General features: G+C 35.7%; 1 protein-coding gene across 17 annotated transcripts in view; it reads left to right on the forward strand.

The window, feature by feature from the left end:
- The first annotated feature begins 15,499 nt into the window (after positions 1-15,499).
- The window catches only part of RAD51B (DNA repair (Rad51) family protein), a 69,292-nt gene continuing 67,126 nt past the window's right edge, over positions 15,500-17,665 (forward strand). For all 17 annotated transcript variants that reach the window (XM_088873916.1, XM_088873921.1, XM_088873918.1 and 14 more), the window contains exon 1: positions 15,500-15,608. In XM_088873916.1, the coding sequence (XP_088730042.1) occupies positions 15,525-15,608 (84 nt within the window). In that variant the 5' untranslated portion in view covers positions 15,500-15,524. The remainder of the gene's footprint in view (positions 15,609-17,665) is intronic.

Genomic DNA, 17,665 nt, shown 5'->3' on the forward strand with positions numbered 1-17,665 from the left:
AAATCTCTCTTAAAACCTTCTAAAATAGGAATACTTTTACCTAATCAAGTCTTAAGCCACATAAAACTTCTTAATCTAACCTAAACAAATGTTATCACCCTTAATCAGGTCAAACCCTAATGACACCATAACCTCCACTAAACCCTAGTATTGACCTAATTTTAATACCTTTAATTCCCACTTTAAAACCATTACCTCTACCAAAACTCACGCACAATGGCCATACCCTAACATGCAAAAATGCTCCAATGGACACTATGTGATAGGTGGCACGATACTACTGAATTGTGGGGCCCATTAGTTTCTTTAACAAACACTTAGACACAAGCATCTTTAAACATCTCAGCCCTTGAGATAAATGCTGACTTTTTTCGTTTTAAATTCTTTTGTTTTTGTTCCGGTTTCTTTTGATTTTGTTATGAATTCTTGAAATTTGGTTCAAAGTAATGAGAATTTGCAACCTCATTCTTCTTCATGGTATAACTTTTCGGCATTGCTTGCAGTAACATCCCATCAGTCATTTCTCTCTCATTATTCCATTTTTCACTCCTTTCTCTATCTTTAATCTCCTTTGTAACTCTCTTCCTTTTATTTGGAGGAAACCTAACAGCCTTCACCTCTTCCCCAAAGTTTTAGATATTTTCAAAACCATTTTCTTCACCTCAAAAGAAATCATCGTTTTAACGTTCACATTACAATACTCTCCTTCACGTAGATTTATGTTTTACTTTTGAAAATAGAGCAAATAGGCATATCGTTCTCAAGAGATGAATGAAGCAAATCCATTTGATTCTTTTCTCTCTCTAATTCATTCTCCCTTTTCAGCAACCTTCCTTTTTCTCTCTGTCTCATTCTCACTTCCATCTCTTTTCTCTTCATGAGACACCAAGCGCTTCGAAACGTTTTCTTACAGCTCTAAGGAATCTCTTTTCTTCTCCTTGTTAAAGGAGAGAGAACCTCCTCATCCTTCTTAAGTTGCAAAGGAGGACGCTTAGCAGAATAGGGAGAGACAAAATATAAGCATTTGTCATAGAGGATCGATATCTCAGATTGAGCCTCCACTTCATGGAGCCATTATTTGCCCTTACCTGCGAATTTGGAGCGTAAATCTTAGAGCATTAAGTAAATCCTTGCCTCTCTACAAATTCATCTTTAGACCCTTATAACCCTAAAACCAAACCCTAACTCCTGCCCTCTACAGACCCTTGAACCTTCTCTAAGCCCCTATAAACCTTATCCAGGTGTGCTCGTAGAGCATCACCTAAACCCTAGGTCTCACCTTGAGACCCAAGGTGTCACCTTTTTCCCTTATTCTAGGATACTTTCTACCCAATTCAATCCTAAGTTAGAATTAAAATCAATCCCAAGTTTGTTCAATCTCGACGGCGAACGAAGAAGTGATAAAAGCTCGCGCAACTACATATCTAAGCTGAGCCACTGACTCTAGGTGTCGGTCCCTTCCCAGTAAGTTCACTTTCCTTTTTTCTTATTTTGTTTATTTGTATGTTTAGCATAGATCAGCTTTAGTCCTCTCTATTTCAAAGTCTTTTCCCAAATATCCCCTTTTTTATCTAAAATTTTCAAAACTTCTTATCCTTTGCAAATTTTCAGTTTCAACTCATCAGACGGCAAATGTCAGTGGTCTAAGAAAGAAGCAGTCCATATGCTATCATCTCTCAAAGACCATAGTTTTATAGAACCTCAATCTCAACCTTTAATTGACTTTGTTCAAGTTCGAAGTGCAATTTTGTGCCTAACCACCTTTGGGTGTGAACAGTCTGGCACCCACCATAGGGCTTGTCGAGCTTGTGTAGGAGAACTTTGCTTTCCTTAGCCTAGAATATTTTTGGAGCTAAGGGGAGTTCCGGAGTAGTTTGCACAAGTGGCCATGATGTCAAGCGTCAAACCCTTTATTGCAGTAAAGTTAGGTCCTTGGAATTTGGCAGTACACAGGGGAATAGACTGCCAAAACCTTCGGCATTGGTGTTTAGCTTAAAGACGCTGCCCTATATTGCCAAATCCCAGAGATCCATCTTTGATTCGCGGATTTTCTTCGGTGCCTTGTCCATTCTCGACCCGGTTGTGGAGTTTTAGAGCTTTCTGGTCACTGCTTCGAACACCTCGATTGTAGCATCTTTGTTTTTAACATAGATCCTTTGAGCCTTCTAAATCTCTAGAAACGCTTTCACTGAGCGACAAAGAGTTTGTCGCCTATGACAATGGGTTTGCAACTGGACTCTTGCGTCCCCAGATTTTCTAGAAAGGTGCATGGTCATCAACTTTTCTTTTGTCGCATGCATTGATATCTTTATCACTGTCCCCTCTTTGCTCCAGAAAATTTCCAGCGTTTTGTAATAGTCATTCTTGTTTCTATTGATCTATTGCTCTATGTATATTGAGATCTTCTATTTAAAAAACAAAAGAAAAAAAAACATATCTTTCTTTTACCTAGAGTATGGTTCTCTTCCTTTTGTTTCTCTTTTTTTTATTTCTTTGTCAAGAAAAAGAAGAAGATATCCTATTCATTTTTGTTGTTTTTCCTACTTTCCAATTTATTTATGCTGCCAGCCCATCACAGGAATCCGACCTCGCTTGAGCCCATATTAGTTGAGGCACACCACAGTTGCATGGATAGTGCTCATGCTTCACATCCATCTTTCATTGTGCTTATTATGTGTGCACCTATCAACACACATTTTCATGTGTAGAAGTGTGTATTCCACACTGATTCACACACTATAGAGCACGAAAAACTTTTTCAAATTATTTTTCGCGAATCCTGGCGGGCTTAATATTTTCAGAAGGGAAACATTATTCCTAGAGGAAAGGCAGTTAGAGAGCAGGCCCTCAACAGGAAAGAGCCCTCTGAATATTCACGGCTTCTAAGAGCACCCCACAATAGTTACATGTTTATCTACAAATCTGAGTAGATCTCTAATGGGATCTCTTCAACATCATGCAAAACGAGTTAAATTGAATAGATCAGTAGAAAAAATGGGCACTGATTGATTTATAGATTCAAAACGAACTTAGATCTGACAGATATGATCCTTTCTAAATCTATTGGGAGCGTCAGTTTTTAATTTCACATTAAATACATCTTTAAAAGCTACAATTCTAAGTTAAACTAGGAAATAAAAAATAAATAGGAAAATCATTGAAGAAAATTAAGAGATAACTTACCCGAGAAACCCGCAGTTGGTGCATGTATTAGGACTGCCAGTTGATTTACATCTTTGGTGCCTTATCTTCCTTTCTTGAAGAATTGGCTTTAAAGGTTTTGGATCTAGGGGATCATACTCCTAAGGTTATGATTTCTGGAGATTTCTAGACAACGTTTTAAAGGGATTTTGGCCTAAAGCTACTAGCCTAGGTTTTCTTAAAGGTTTTTCTTAATTCTAAGGGTTTCCTTATATTTCTCAACTCTTAGTATTTTCTATTAATTTATATATATATATATATATATATATATATATATATATATATATATATATATATATATATATATATATATATATATATATATATATATATATTTAAGATTTTTAGGGATTTTTCCTAAATTTTTAGGAATTTATATAATGTCCTATATTTCCTAGGGATTTTCTGAGCAAATTTGTGGATGATTTTTCTTGGTTTTTCTATTGAGTTTATATAGACTAGGACTAGGGGTATACCTGAAATTTGTACAGTTTATTAAAAAAAAAAAAATCTTAATTTCACCAAAGGAATTTTTTTCAAAATAGGGTTTATCTAAGTTGAACCTGTGCAGCCAGGCTTATCTGGACGCAGCAACCCAATGGGCCTACGCCTTGTGAAGAGGTGAATGGCCTATGTACTTACGCATCTCTGAATTGCGCGATCCATGCACGACCTGAGGAGAGGTGTTAATGGGACCTTGCTGTACCATTTTTCTCGACCAATATCTTTCGAACGGTAGGTTGGATTCAGGTGATTCTTGTACCACTGGAAAGCTCTTGGGCCCTACTATCATTTGAACTTTTATATGAATTTCAGATAATGATAATGGGTATAAGTTCATTATGGTTCACTAGGCTCATTATGGTCCCCAGGGCTCAAAATCGTGGTTTATGGGAATTTTATTAGCCCAAAATTTTGGGAGGATGTGTATACAATTGTGCCTCTTTGGCATTTATCTGGGATAATGGTGAATGATAATAGATACCGGAGACATAATTGAAGGAAATGAGGGTCACTCACTTGAACGACGAGTGCCCTAAGTTGGTACACCGATGCATTTTTTATCCTTAAGACATCAACTAGGAATTGCACTAAGTCTGATGTAGTTAAGTTTTGTTGACAGTTTTCCACAATTGATATCCGTAGTAACAAGAGCAAGAGCCATGTTGATTCTAGGATGGTTATGTTTTGTTGAGGCCACCACAGTGCTACCTGGGACGCAAAGAGACATCTTCAGCATTAAACCATTGCCTATGGGGCATTGGTTTCAGTAGAATGAGAATTTGAATTAGAAGGTAAATTATGGTGGAGAAAATTTGGCTAATTGAATTCCTTTTCACATTTGATTCTAAAATCGAAGAACCTTATGCTAAGGTTTTGGGAACCTATGGGATTTCTAAGGATCTACTTACCAATTAACTTTTTAGTATAACATCCAAAATTAGGTGGCAGCGTAAACATCATGTCCGATTCCTTTAAAAACTACTTTGGTTTTAAAAATATTTCAGATAATTTTGAAAACAAGGATAGAAGTTGTTGAAATCAACATGTGGTTTCGAGCTGCAATTTTAACTAAAGAAATTAAAGTTTTTGAAAACTTACAGACACATAAGGGAAAATTTTGAGAAGAGAGAAATTTCAAAAAACAGATTTTGTTTGGTTAGCTTTTAAGCTCATGCAACCATGGAGTCCTCCAAAAAAATTTTATGTCATGCCGGAATATTTTACATGTGCCTCGGCTCTTTTATGTCACACAAGTTGACATTTGATTAGCGATTGATTCCCGATCCTTCCACATCGTACGAGTCAAACTCTTGTCTCAACTCATTTAGATCGTATGAGTTTGATATTTTCGGATTTAGCTTGAGATTTTTTGTAGGCAGTTTTAACTCATGCCACCATGGAGTTTTTGATCTTGAGACTTGACATTTTTTTATTTTAGGATGAGCATAGTATGGTCAAAATTTCTGGGGATTTTCCCTTGACCATCCTATTATTTTCATTCGGAAGATGATCCTTTTCAGGAGTTCTTTTTATTTTCCCTTTTTTCTTTCTTCATTGTTCCCTTCTTCTTCTTTTTCCTTCTTTTTTCCTACTTCATCATTTTCATTTTTCGTCATTGTTTTTTCGTATACTTTTCTCTATCCAGCGTGACTAGCCTCCATATGCTCCAGTGCAATGAAGCGTGACACGCCATGTGTTAGGAATTTGTTTCCTTTTCAGAACACATAAAATTCTGCATTTTGATCCTTTAAGGAGTCCTAATTCCACCTGAGCTTTTTCTAAAATTTATATATGTATACCCCTTTTTGGGAGAGATTCCATTCACCTTGAGCATCTTGGTCTCCACTCTTTCTAAATTTTTCTCTCTCTAGGTTTCCAATAACTTTTTTTTGTCTTTCTTTAGTATTTCAACACTGTATAGTATTGTCGAGCCCCATGGTGAGGCACCAGACTCCATTCTCACCAAAAGATAGGGGGCCAATCTCCACTTACCACCTTTTGAGAATGGCTAGGGGCCTTGGCGGTAGTATTGCCGAGTCCTATGGGGAGGTTTTTGACTCCATTCTCACTAAAGGGTAGGAGCCCAAATCCCCACTGACATACCATTTTGATAATGGAGTTGGGGTCGTGATGGTAGCACCACTTGTGTCCTAGCTAAAGTCTAAGCTTTACCTAATGCATTAAAAAACCACTAACAATTTCAAAAAACAGGTACGGGCTCGTCATCCCCACTGAATTAGCCAGGAAAAAAAAAAAAACCTTTTAATCCGGTTGTCGTAAGAAAGCACCACCAATATCTACTAACAAGAGGGAGAACGAGTAGGATATAGTTCCTTTTTGCCATATTCGCTGATTTCCCCTCTCTTGCTATCCATATCTCAAATGGTGTCTTGATGAGAGAGCACATTCGTGGAGTTCAAGGCTCTCTTGTTATTCCAAGATGGTTTCAAGCATGGTACCAGTTAGCGCAGTAGTAGCAAGATTTGAGTCCACTGCTTGGGCTTCATTCTTTTCAAGGGGTTTCTGGCATGGCGATTACCTATGTCAAATTTCATTGATTGAGGCTTTATTAAAGAGGTTCAGCTATTTGACCAATTCATTTTTCCTTACAACTAACGAGGTGACATTAACTAGGGATGGCAACGGGTCAGGTATGGGTCGGGTCCGAATGTATGTGGGTTCAATTTTTGGATCCGAACCCGACCCGTTGGGTCCAAAAGTTGAGCCCATACCCGTATCTGTCAGGTCTCGGGTCTGGTCGGGTCTATTGCCACCCTCACTATGAGCTTCTTTTTTTGTAACCAACAATAGTGAAAAACAAAGAACTATTTTTGTAGGGGTGGGCACTTATAGAGAGAGAGAGAGAGAGAGAGAGAGAGAGAGAGATCCATAGAGTTGTCTCCAAGAAATTGAGAGAGGGAAAATTGCAGAGAGGGATGATCGTGATGGGGTTTGGCCGTTTGGGGAAATAGGAGAAGACAATAAGTATTGAAACAATTTTAGAGTTGTGCTTTTGGCCTTGGGTAAACTAAAAATTTGGGTCTGGGTACCCTCCAATCTGGATATAGCAAGACCCGTACCCGAACCCGAGACTATTCTGGTATCCTTTATTGGATCCGGACTTTACCCACAGCTCAAAAACTTGGACCCATACCCAGACCCATGTTGCGTATACCCGGCAGGTATGGGTCGGGTCCGGTTCCATTGCCCATTGCCACCCCTAACATTAACCATTGAGGAGGTACCAAGGATTACTAGTTTAGATTCCTCAGGAATTCCATATCAGCTTGTCTCCAATACTGATAATCATTAAATTTTGGGGAGAAAATTCTGGGGAGCTGCTTAGAATCCTTCTGGGGATTAAATCAACATGGAAGCATAGATAATGAGGCGAATAAGATCCCCTCCCCAAGGAACAACGTCACATCTTTGTCCTCTGCTTAGTTGGCTTAGTTCTCTTTTCACATAAAACGTGGATGTTCAAAATTTCTCGGATTCCTTTGGTTTCAACTTTATGGTAAAACTCAGGTAGTTCCAATTATGTTGGCAGGTATATACTAGGGTATATTCAATCGGGTGGTCAATTGCCACATAATCCTAGAAGCTATACCCCAATACAAAAATCAAGTTTTATAGCAAATACCCCAATACAAAAATATTATTTTTTATTTATTTATGAAAATACCCTTCTCGTACATAACAAATCATTTTCAGATCCCAATAAAAGGAAACACCGGACCGTGGTTGTATATTGTCGGACCTATCCATTCTGTCGGATCGAAACTGTACACTGCCGGGCTGCCTATTCCAAACACAATTTTCAATTTTGCCAGACCGTAGCTCACAAATGCCGAACCGCTCATTAATCTAGAAACAAATGTCAGACCGCCATGATGAAGTGCCGGACCGCCATGGTAAAGTGTCGGACCATTCCAAATCAATGACTTAAGCACCGAACCGCCTCTTCCAAATGCTGGACCGCCATGGTATAGCGTGTGAAGTAAAGAAGAGGTATTTTAGTCTCGGTGCCCCGGATCGGGCACCTCAAAAACCTATTCGTATATCAGCGATCCAAAATGGGAATCGGCTGAATCGGTTGGATTAAGCCTTAAAAAAATTTAAAAACATTATCGAAATTAATTATTAATATTGCTTTTTAAGAATCCAATAAAAAATGGGGGTACTACATTATTAACTTTCATTTTTGTCATCAATATGCGAATATTGAGATGTTCTTTCCCTGTATGAACTTAATAGAATTATCATGGATGAAGTATATAATTATACTAGACTATAATAAATAATAGATTAAATCAATGAAAAATGGCCAGCAAAATCTCGAATTGACGGAAAACCCTACTCCGCTAAAAAAAATCCAAATTATTACAACCTAACTATAGTATTATATACTGAAATTAAAATTGTTGGTTTGTATTTTATAGTTTATTTTATTATACAAATAACAACAAATCCAAAATATCTTATAATATCATTTAATTTAAAATGTATTATTGACAATTGGAAGAAAAAATAGTATATCACATAATTTATAATGTAAAATTAAAAAATAAAAAATAAAAGATTTGGTTATTAATGTAGAAATAAATTCTAAAGTGGTATGAGTTAGTGTTATTTTTCTCTCTTAAAATATCTTCTAAAGTAATATTTTTTAATATTCAATAAACTAGAATTAGTATTATTTTTATTTTTTAATATCCTATGAGCTAGTACTAATTTTTAATCTCAATTAACTACTTAATTAATTATTAAGCACATAATAAAATAATCTCGTCATATAATAGCCTAATTTTTATGTTTTATTTGGATAGGTAAATTTAGAATGTTTTGGTTGAAGATAGGGGTGATAAACACCCAATTATTATTATTAATATTTTTTTTATTTTTTATCATATAATGTAATTACCACCACTGAGTTGACTCCTTGTTTTTTAAATCCCTAATTATAACTATTAATTATAATATAATATTATAACATTAAATCAAAATAATTTAAAAATATTAGTAAAAAACTTCCACATAATTTTAAAATAATTTAGTGTCTATAAAAATAATTATATTGGCAAAAAAGTAACGTAATTATATTTAATTTATTCACATAAACAAACAACAATTTCATATAATTATGTTAATTTTTGCAAATTATTATATAACATTTTATTTTTATAATTATATGTAATTAAGTGTTATATGTACTTTGTATTTGTATATCATAATTAATAAATAAATAAATATATAATTAATGTTAAAAAAGATTAAATCTTAAAATTAAATAAAAAGAATTATAGACTATTTCAGTTTGCCATAACTTTTATTTTTTTGTCAATGTACCTGTTTTGTCAAAATAACTTTTATTTTTTTTTTGCTAAAGCAACTTTTATTTTTTTGACAAAAAAAAATTTTTGTAAAAAAAAAATAAAAAAATCTTGTAATAAATTTTATTTTTTGTCAATATAACTTTTTTTTTTTTTTTTTGTCTTTTTTTTTTTTTGTCAAGATAAATTTTTTTTATTTTTATGACTACTTTTTTTTGTTAAGATAAATTTTTTTTATTTTTATAAATTTTTTTTTAATAACTTTTTTTATATTTTTATAACTTTTTTTTTTGTACAAAAAATCCAATGCCGTTTATTTTTACAACTTCTTCTTTTTTAATTTTTTATTTTTATAACTTTCTTTTTTAATAACTTTTTTTATATTTTTATAACTTCGTTTTTTTTTTTTTGACAAAATATCCAATGCCGTTTATTTTTATAACTTCTGTAACATCATCTTTGTTAATAACTTTTTTATTTTATATTTTTCATAACTTCTCTAAGTTCTTCTTTTTTTAATAACTTTTTTTATTTTTTTATAACTTTTTTTTTTTGACAAAAAATCCAATGCCGTTTATTTTTATAACTTCTTTAACTTTTTTATTTTATATTTTTTATAAGTTCTTTAAGTTCTTCTTTCTTTAATAACTTTTTTTATATTTTTATAACTTTTTTTTTTTTTTGACAAAAAATCCAATGCCTTTTTTTATATTTTTATAAAATTTTTTTTTTTACAAAAAATCCAATGCAGTTTTTTTTAATAAAATTTTTATTTTATATTTTTTTAAAAAAAAAATTTTAATTTTTTTTTAAGTTCTTCTTTTTTAATAAATTATTTTTTTATTTTATTTTATTTTTTGATAAAAAAATGTGCTGCAATCAAGGGGGTTCTTACGACCCCTAACGAGGAAAATGAAAGAGCTACCCATCATACCACTTTAGCATATTAGTTTACTTTCGTATAACAAATATAAACATATATATATATATATATATATATATATATATATATATATATATATATATATATATATATATATATATATATATATATATATATATATATATATATATATATATATATTGATTTACCTTCTCAAGACAATGTAGCTAATTATCCCACATCGAAGCCTATGGAAAAGCACGTTAAGTATAAATTGTTGACAGGTAGTACATTACATAGCACACATGTGTAAAGCAGGCGCTCCATAGACACTGTTGTGTGCACATCCATAGATGTTGTTATGTCTGACTCGGCTCATTTGTAACGTATTTGTTTGTGTCCCTCGACTTCATGAATGTTAATGTCTCTTATTTTTTTGCGCCCCGACACGAGACACGGGCGATTTGAGGTTATAATATAAATAATATAATGTCGTCAAGGGTGATTTGCAGTTATAATAACGTCATTTCTCGACACGTCCCGACACGAGACAGGGGCGATTTGTGGTTATAATATAAATAATATAATGTTAATGTCGTCACGGGCGATTTGCGGTTATAATAACGTCATTTCTCGACACGTCTCGACACGAGACACGAGCGATTTGAGGTTATAATATAAATAATATAATGTCGTCATGGGCCATTTGCAGTTATAATAACGCCATTTCTCGACACGTCCCGACACGGGCGATTCGCGGTTATAATAACGTCATTGCCTGACACGTCCCAACACGGGCGATTTGCGGTTATCATAACGTCATTGTCTGATACGTCCCGACACAGGAGATTTGCGGTTATAATAATGTCATTGCTCGACACGAGTGATTTGTGGAATGTCATTGCCCGACACGAGTGATTTGCGGTTATAATAACGTCATTTCTCGACACGGGCGATTTGCGGTTATAATAACGTCATTTCTCGACACAGGCGATTTGCGATTATAATAACTCATTTCTTGACACAGGCGATTTGCGGTTATAATAACGTCATTTCTAGGCGATTTGCGGTTATAATAACGTCATTTCTGGGCAATTTGCGGTTATAATAATGTCATTTCTGGGCGATTTTCGGTTATAATAACGAAATTTCTCGACACGGGCGATTTGCGGTAATAATAACGTAATTTCTCAACACAGGCGATTTGCGGTTTTAATTTCTCAACACAGGCGATTTGCAGTTTTGATTTCTCGACACGGGCGATTTGTGGTTATAATAACGTCATTGCCTGACACGTCCCCGACAAGGGCGATTTGCGGTTATAATAACGTCATTGCCTGACACGTTCTGACACGGGAGATTTGCGGTTATAATAATGTCATTGCTCGACATGGGCGATTTGCGGTTATAATAACGTCATTGCCCGACACGAGCGATTTGCGGTTATAATAACGTCATTTCTCGACACGGGCGATTTGCAGTTATAATAACTCATTTATCGACATGGGCGATTTGCGGTTATAATAACGTCACTTCTGTGCGATTTGCAGTTATAATAATGTCATTTCTGGGTGATTTTGGGTTATAATAACGTAATTTCTCGACACGGGCGATTTGCGGTAATAATAACGTCATTTCTCGACACGGGCGATTTGCGGTTTTACAATAGCGTCATTTCCCGATTGTTGTGCCTTGGTGCAATTTGAGATTTATCGGTTGAGTCCGTGGTGCGATTTGCGGTTTTACGCTAGAATCGACAAACAGGCGATTTGCGGTTTTACAATAATGTCATTTCCCGACTCTCGTGCCTTGGTGCGATTTGTTGTTTATCAATCGAGTCCGTGGTGCGATTTGCGGTTTTACGCTAGAATCGACAGACGGGTGATTTGCAGTTTTACGCTAGAATTGCAACATGGGGGTGACCGATTCTCGTGCCGATTATCGGTCGAGTCCGTGGTGCGATTTGCGGTTTTACACTAGAATCGACAGACGAGCGATTTGCGATTTTACGCTAAATTGACACAGGGTGACCGATTCTCGTGTCGATTATCGGTCGAGTCTGTGGTGCGATTTTGCGGTTTTATGCTAGAATCAACAGACGGGCGATTTGCGGTTTTACGCTAAAATCAACAAGGGGTGACCGATTCTTGTGTCGATTATCGGCCGAGTTCGTGGTGCGATTTACGGTTTTACACTAGAATCGACAGATGGGCGATTTGTGGTTTTATGCTAAAATCGACACGGGGTGACCGATTCTCGTACTGAGTCTATGGTTAGATTTGTGGTTTTACGCTAGAATCGATAGACACGGGTGATTTGCGGTTTTACACTAAAATCGATACGGGATGATCGCTTCTTGTGTCGATTATCGACCGAATCCGTGGTGCGATTTGTGTTTTTACACTAGAATCGACTGACACAGACGATTTGCGGTTTTATGCTAAAATCGACATGGGGTGACCGATTCTCGTGTCGATTATCGGTCGAGTCTGTGGTGCAATTTGCGATTTTGCCCTAGAATCAATAGACACGGACGATTTGTGGTTTTATGCTAAAATCGATACGGGGTGACCGATTCTCGTGTAAATTATTAGCCAAGTCCATTATCGTCAGAGTCCATGGTGATTCGCCGATTTGTTTCTAGACATGGGCAATTTGTGGTTTTACGCTAGAATCAACACGGCGTGACCGTCGTCAAGTAACGTCGTCCGTAGTGATTCACCGATATGTTTCTAGACATGAGCGATTTGCGGTTTTAAGCTAGAATCGACACGGGGTGACCGTCGTCAAGTAACGTTGTCCGATTTGTTTTGAGACATGGGCGATTTACGTTTTTTCGCTAGAATCGACATGGGGTGACCGATTCTCATGTCGATTATCGACTGAGTCCATGGTAATTCGCCGAGTCTGTGGGTTACCAAGGATTTACCCACGGTTACCACCCAGTGGTTTAAAAAACCAATCGGTGGCTCGGATCGGGCACCTCAAAAACCTATTCAGATCGCGAATTGGTCGGATTAAGCCTTACAAAAAATCCAAAAAAGTTATTAAAATTCATTATAAATGTTGTTTTTCGAGACACGGGCGATTTGTGGTTTTATGCTAGAATCCAATTCGTCCGATTTGTTTTTGGACACAAGCGATTTGCGGTTTTACGTTAGAATCGACACCGGTTGACCGATTCCCGTGTCGATTATCGGTCGAGTCCGTGAATTTAAAAATCTCTGGTAACTCATGGTACCATCCAGTGGTTTAAAAAACGGATCGGTGGCCCGGACCGGGCACTTCATAAATCCATCCGGATCGGTGAATCGGCGATCCGGATAGGGAATCGACCGAATCGGTCTGATTAAGCCTTATAAAAAATTCAAAAAAATTATTAAAATTCATTATAAATGTTGTTTTTTAGGAATCCAATAAGAAGTGGGGGTACTACATTATTAACTTTCATTTTTATCATCAATATACGAATATGGAGATGTTTTTTTCCTGTATGAATATATTTTAGCAATGTCCTCTTTTTTTTTGACAAAAAATACTTGTTGTATTACTTCTTTTTTTTTTTCTCAATAAGAACTCTTTTCTTTTTTTTTGACAAGGATTTTTTTTTTGTTGACAAGAAAAACAAATTTGACAAGAAAAAGAATTGATAAGAACCTTTCATTTTATTTTATTTTTCCAAGAAAATTTTTATTTTTTTGATAAGAAAAAAAATGTGAGAAAAAGCGAAATTGATAAGAACCTTTCATTTTTTCTTTTTACAAGAAACCTTTTATATTTTTGACCCTTACAAATAAATAAATCTATAATATTATAGAATTTAGAAATGTAAATTTGTAATTATATTATAATAAAATTAGAAAAATAAATAACTATCATACTTGCAATGTGGTTCAGGATAATGTTATATTTTTTTCTTAGAATGTCCTATAGACTAGGATTTTTTTTAATGGTCAATAAACTAGTATTAATAATATTTTTTGTTGTTCTAATATCCTATGAGTTAGTACTATTTTTTTCTTTTTAATCTCTATTAATCAATAACCTAATGCCTTATCTCTAATAAAATGGTTAGTTTTTAGGGAAAATATCTCCTTAACCTTATTTTTAACTTCCATATCTCATGAGACCCAAGAATTAAAAATATTACTTGTAAGCAAAAGGTCTCCATCTTTTATATCTTACAACCCCCTAGACCTTTTTGACCATAAATTTTTAACCCTAACAAGTACTAAAATGACACCATATTCAAACTCCATTTCTCTATCTCTAAAACTTCATCTCTCTCTCTTTGCTTCTCAGTGAGTTTACCAGCTAAGGGTTTAGATTGAGCTCGAACACGAGCACACCTTCTTATGTGTGAGAGAGAGATGGAGTTTGGGTTTTAGAGAGAGATGGAGTTTAGGTTTTAGAGAGAGATGAAGTTTAGAGAGAGAGAGATTTGGCGTTTGAGTTTTAAGGAGAGATATGGAGTTTTGAAAGAAAGGGAGACGATGATGTGACAAAGAGAGATGGAGTTTGGATTTTAGAAAGAGATGAAGTTTTGAAAGAGAGAGAGACGATGATGTGAGAGAGAGATGGAGTTTTAGAGAGAGAGATATAGAGAGTCATTTCATAAGTTATTGATATCAATAATACATGATCGAAATGGTTTTGGGGGGTTGAAAGATAGAAAAGATGAGAGTCCTTTTGCTTACAAGTAATATTTTCAATTATTGGGTTTGATGAGATATAGAAGTTAAAAATAAATGATGATAGGATATTTTCTCTAGTTTTTATAAAAAAAGCTTAATTTAATTTTGATAACGGCAATAGACAACAAACATTTGTCCAACATCGAATAGATGATGGAGCACTTTGCAATGTCAAAGACATGGCTTTAAATGAGTTATCATGCATGATGCCTAAGACCATAGGGTAGGGGACACTTGCAAAGCCAGGGGGGGTACACTTGCAGAGAGAGGCTGTCGGGGTTCTTGTGGGCTATAAAGGTTAGGTAACGTGCTATTTTTCAATAAAAAAATTAATCCATTTGAAAAAAGTTATCCATTTGAAAAGTCAAAAGTGAGGTTGTACCGTGTCAAAAGAACGTTGGAACCGCCTGAATCCCCCCGGAGTTATCCATTTTAAAGAATCCCCCGGATCCTAAGTTATCCATTTGAAAAGTCAAAAGAAAGTTAATCCATTTGAAAAAAAGTTATCCATTTGAAAAGTCAAAAGCGAGGTTGTATCGTGTCAAAAGAACGTTGGAACCACCCGAATCCCCCGAAGTTATCCATTTGAAAGAATCCCTTGGATCCTAAGTTATCCATTTGAAAAGTCAAAATCATATTGGAACAGCCCCAATCCCTCGGATCCCGTTTGGAGGAACATCACCGATATACGAACCAGATCGCCCGATTCTGGATAGGATCGGCGATTTTTAAAACATTGATAATTACCACCTATAACGTATCATGCACCATACACATCTGGAGTATTGAGTTCTTTATTCTATTTTTTTACCATACACAACCGAAGCGTGGTCTGTTTCAGTTTATAATGGTTCAATAGCCAAGACCCCCCCAAAACCTGGTTGGCAAGAAAATGCAGTAAAACTAATAATGGCTGGGAAGCCCATCAGCCAAATGGGTCTCCCCAACTCCATTGCCAACCTCTTTCAAGCTCGAAACATACTCACTGCTAAGGTATTGCATTCACTATGATTATTATTATTTATTTATTTTCTCTGCGTATTCCCCAATTGGTCTACAAGAATACATGGAGTCTGATTTCCCTGAGACTTTAAGTTTTCTTCTTTATGGGTTTTATTGGTCGTTATTTCATCAAAATTGGTGTGAACCAAGTTAAGAAGGTTACAGTTAACATATTCAATAAAAAGGAAAAATAAAGAAAACAAAGAAGGTTGTGTTATCAATGGATCAAGATAATCCGTGGTTCGTAGTGCCCAAGGGTGAAACCTACGGTTTTTATGGAAACTCACATTGATGATAGATTGCTGGGAATTTGGATTTTTCAGGGATTTATTTGTGACTTCTGATGAGCGCACACTATTGTGTTGGTTGTTTGGAAAGCTTACCGGGAGTTATTTTAGATCATTGTTGAGTTTTTGGTATTTAGCTATGACCTATTATGTGGTGGTCTTGATGGCCCCTGTTATATGCAATTGATCGTTATCAATGTTCTAAACTTGGGCAAGTCCACTCAGACCCATCGAAGTTACTCAGACTCGGCAGGGTGCTGAGTCCGTAAGGAACCCGGCAAACTCGGTCAGTTCCTATATTTGTTATTCTTTTTTGCACCGACTCGGACTCAAGGCGATTCGGATTCAGGACCCTGCGGAGTCCCAAGTCCAAGCCTTGTTCTCGAATATTGATCGCTGGTGATCTGATTGTTAATTATGTCAGTGAATATTGATGGTGGTCATGTTACTATTAAGCATTGTCATAGAAGCAAATATAGATTGATGCTCTTGGGAATCATATAACCCAATTGCATATATGCCAAAATGCTCCAAAATGGCCCTCCAAAGAGAGACACTTGTCCCAACCATGTCTTGTTATAGGGTTTCTAGTGTCAAAGGCTTTGTTCACTATATGCCGCTTTCTTCTGTCATGTTTTTTCTTGTGATAGAGGAGTGCTCAGTTTTATTTTTATATGTGGATGCTATGATTGACTTATTTTGTTTATGCTCATGGACCTTTTTTTTGGTTCGTGTATGAAATTTAGTATTTCACAAAATGATGTGTAAATAAATTATGTTTATGGGCATTCATTTATCCGATTAACTTGTTGGAGAGCATCCCATACCTTATTTCTTATGCTATATCTCGTGGTGATTTCTACATGGATATGTGATTCAGATGACCATTCATGGGTTGTGAAGTTTATGACTCTTTTTCTGGATTTAGCACCAATTCAATGAGTTCCTAATTGAAACTTAAACATCCTTGCAAACTGGGTAGCTACCATTACCATAGGTCTTTTTGGGAGGGAAATTTGATGAGACTGATTTGATGTCGCTCATAGGATAAGTATATACTGTACATAGAGTTGCTCATTTCTCAAAAGGATATCTATCCTTTGATTTGTGTAGGGTGAAGACAATCAGTTGTTGTATGCCAGTTTGAGACAAGCCTAATCAAAATATTGGGATGTCGGAATCTGATGAACTGAAAACAAGTCCTATGCAGTGCAAACCTCTCTCTAAGAGCCAGCATGAATACTGATATTGAAGGGTTTGACATTTTCTAGTGCGCTAATTGGTTTAGATATTATCTGTTAAAACACCTTACCTGGGAGGAGGGGGCAGGCAAAGAGTCGATTTTTATCAGGAATTACTTGGGCATGATCATAGGAACATGAATTTGTTCTAGGGGAACTCAACTCAAGCGTGAGGTTCCTCCAGCTAAGGTTTAGATTGAGCTATGAATCGAGCCTGGGCTTGATTGGTTAAGATGTTTTGGATTGTGACACCGCATCCCAAGTTTAAATTCCTGTGGAACTATACCCATGAAGAAGAAAAAAGAAAATTGAGATTGAGCAATTGTGGAGGAGGGTTCAGTTTCTTGCTTGTTGGTGGCATTTATAGTTGTTCTTATTTTTCCTGCATGTTCACTTTACATGTTCTGTATATGGTGGTGCAAGAGGCAAGTTCAGTTAATTGTATATGTGTGCTGGATCCTTCCTTTCCTCCTTTGGTTTTCTTTGCTCCCAAGGTTTGCATGCCTATGAGCAGGTTTAG

This window comes from Amborella trichopoda, chromosome 8 (assembly GCF_054954075.1).
Source record: "Amborella trichopoda isolate Santa Cruz 75 chromosome 8, AtrichopodaSantaCruz75HAP2 v2.0, whole genome shotgun sequence".
NCBI lineage: Eukaryota > Viridiplantae > Streptophyta > Magnoliopsida > Amborellales > Amborellaceae > Amborella > Amborella trichopoda.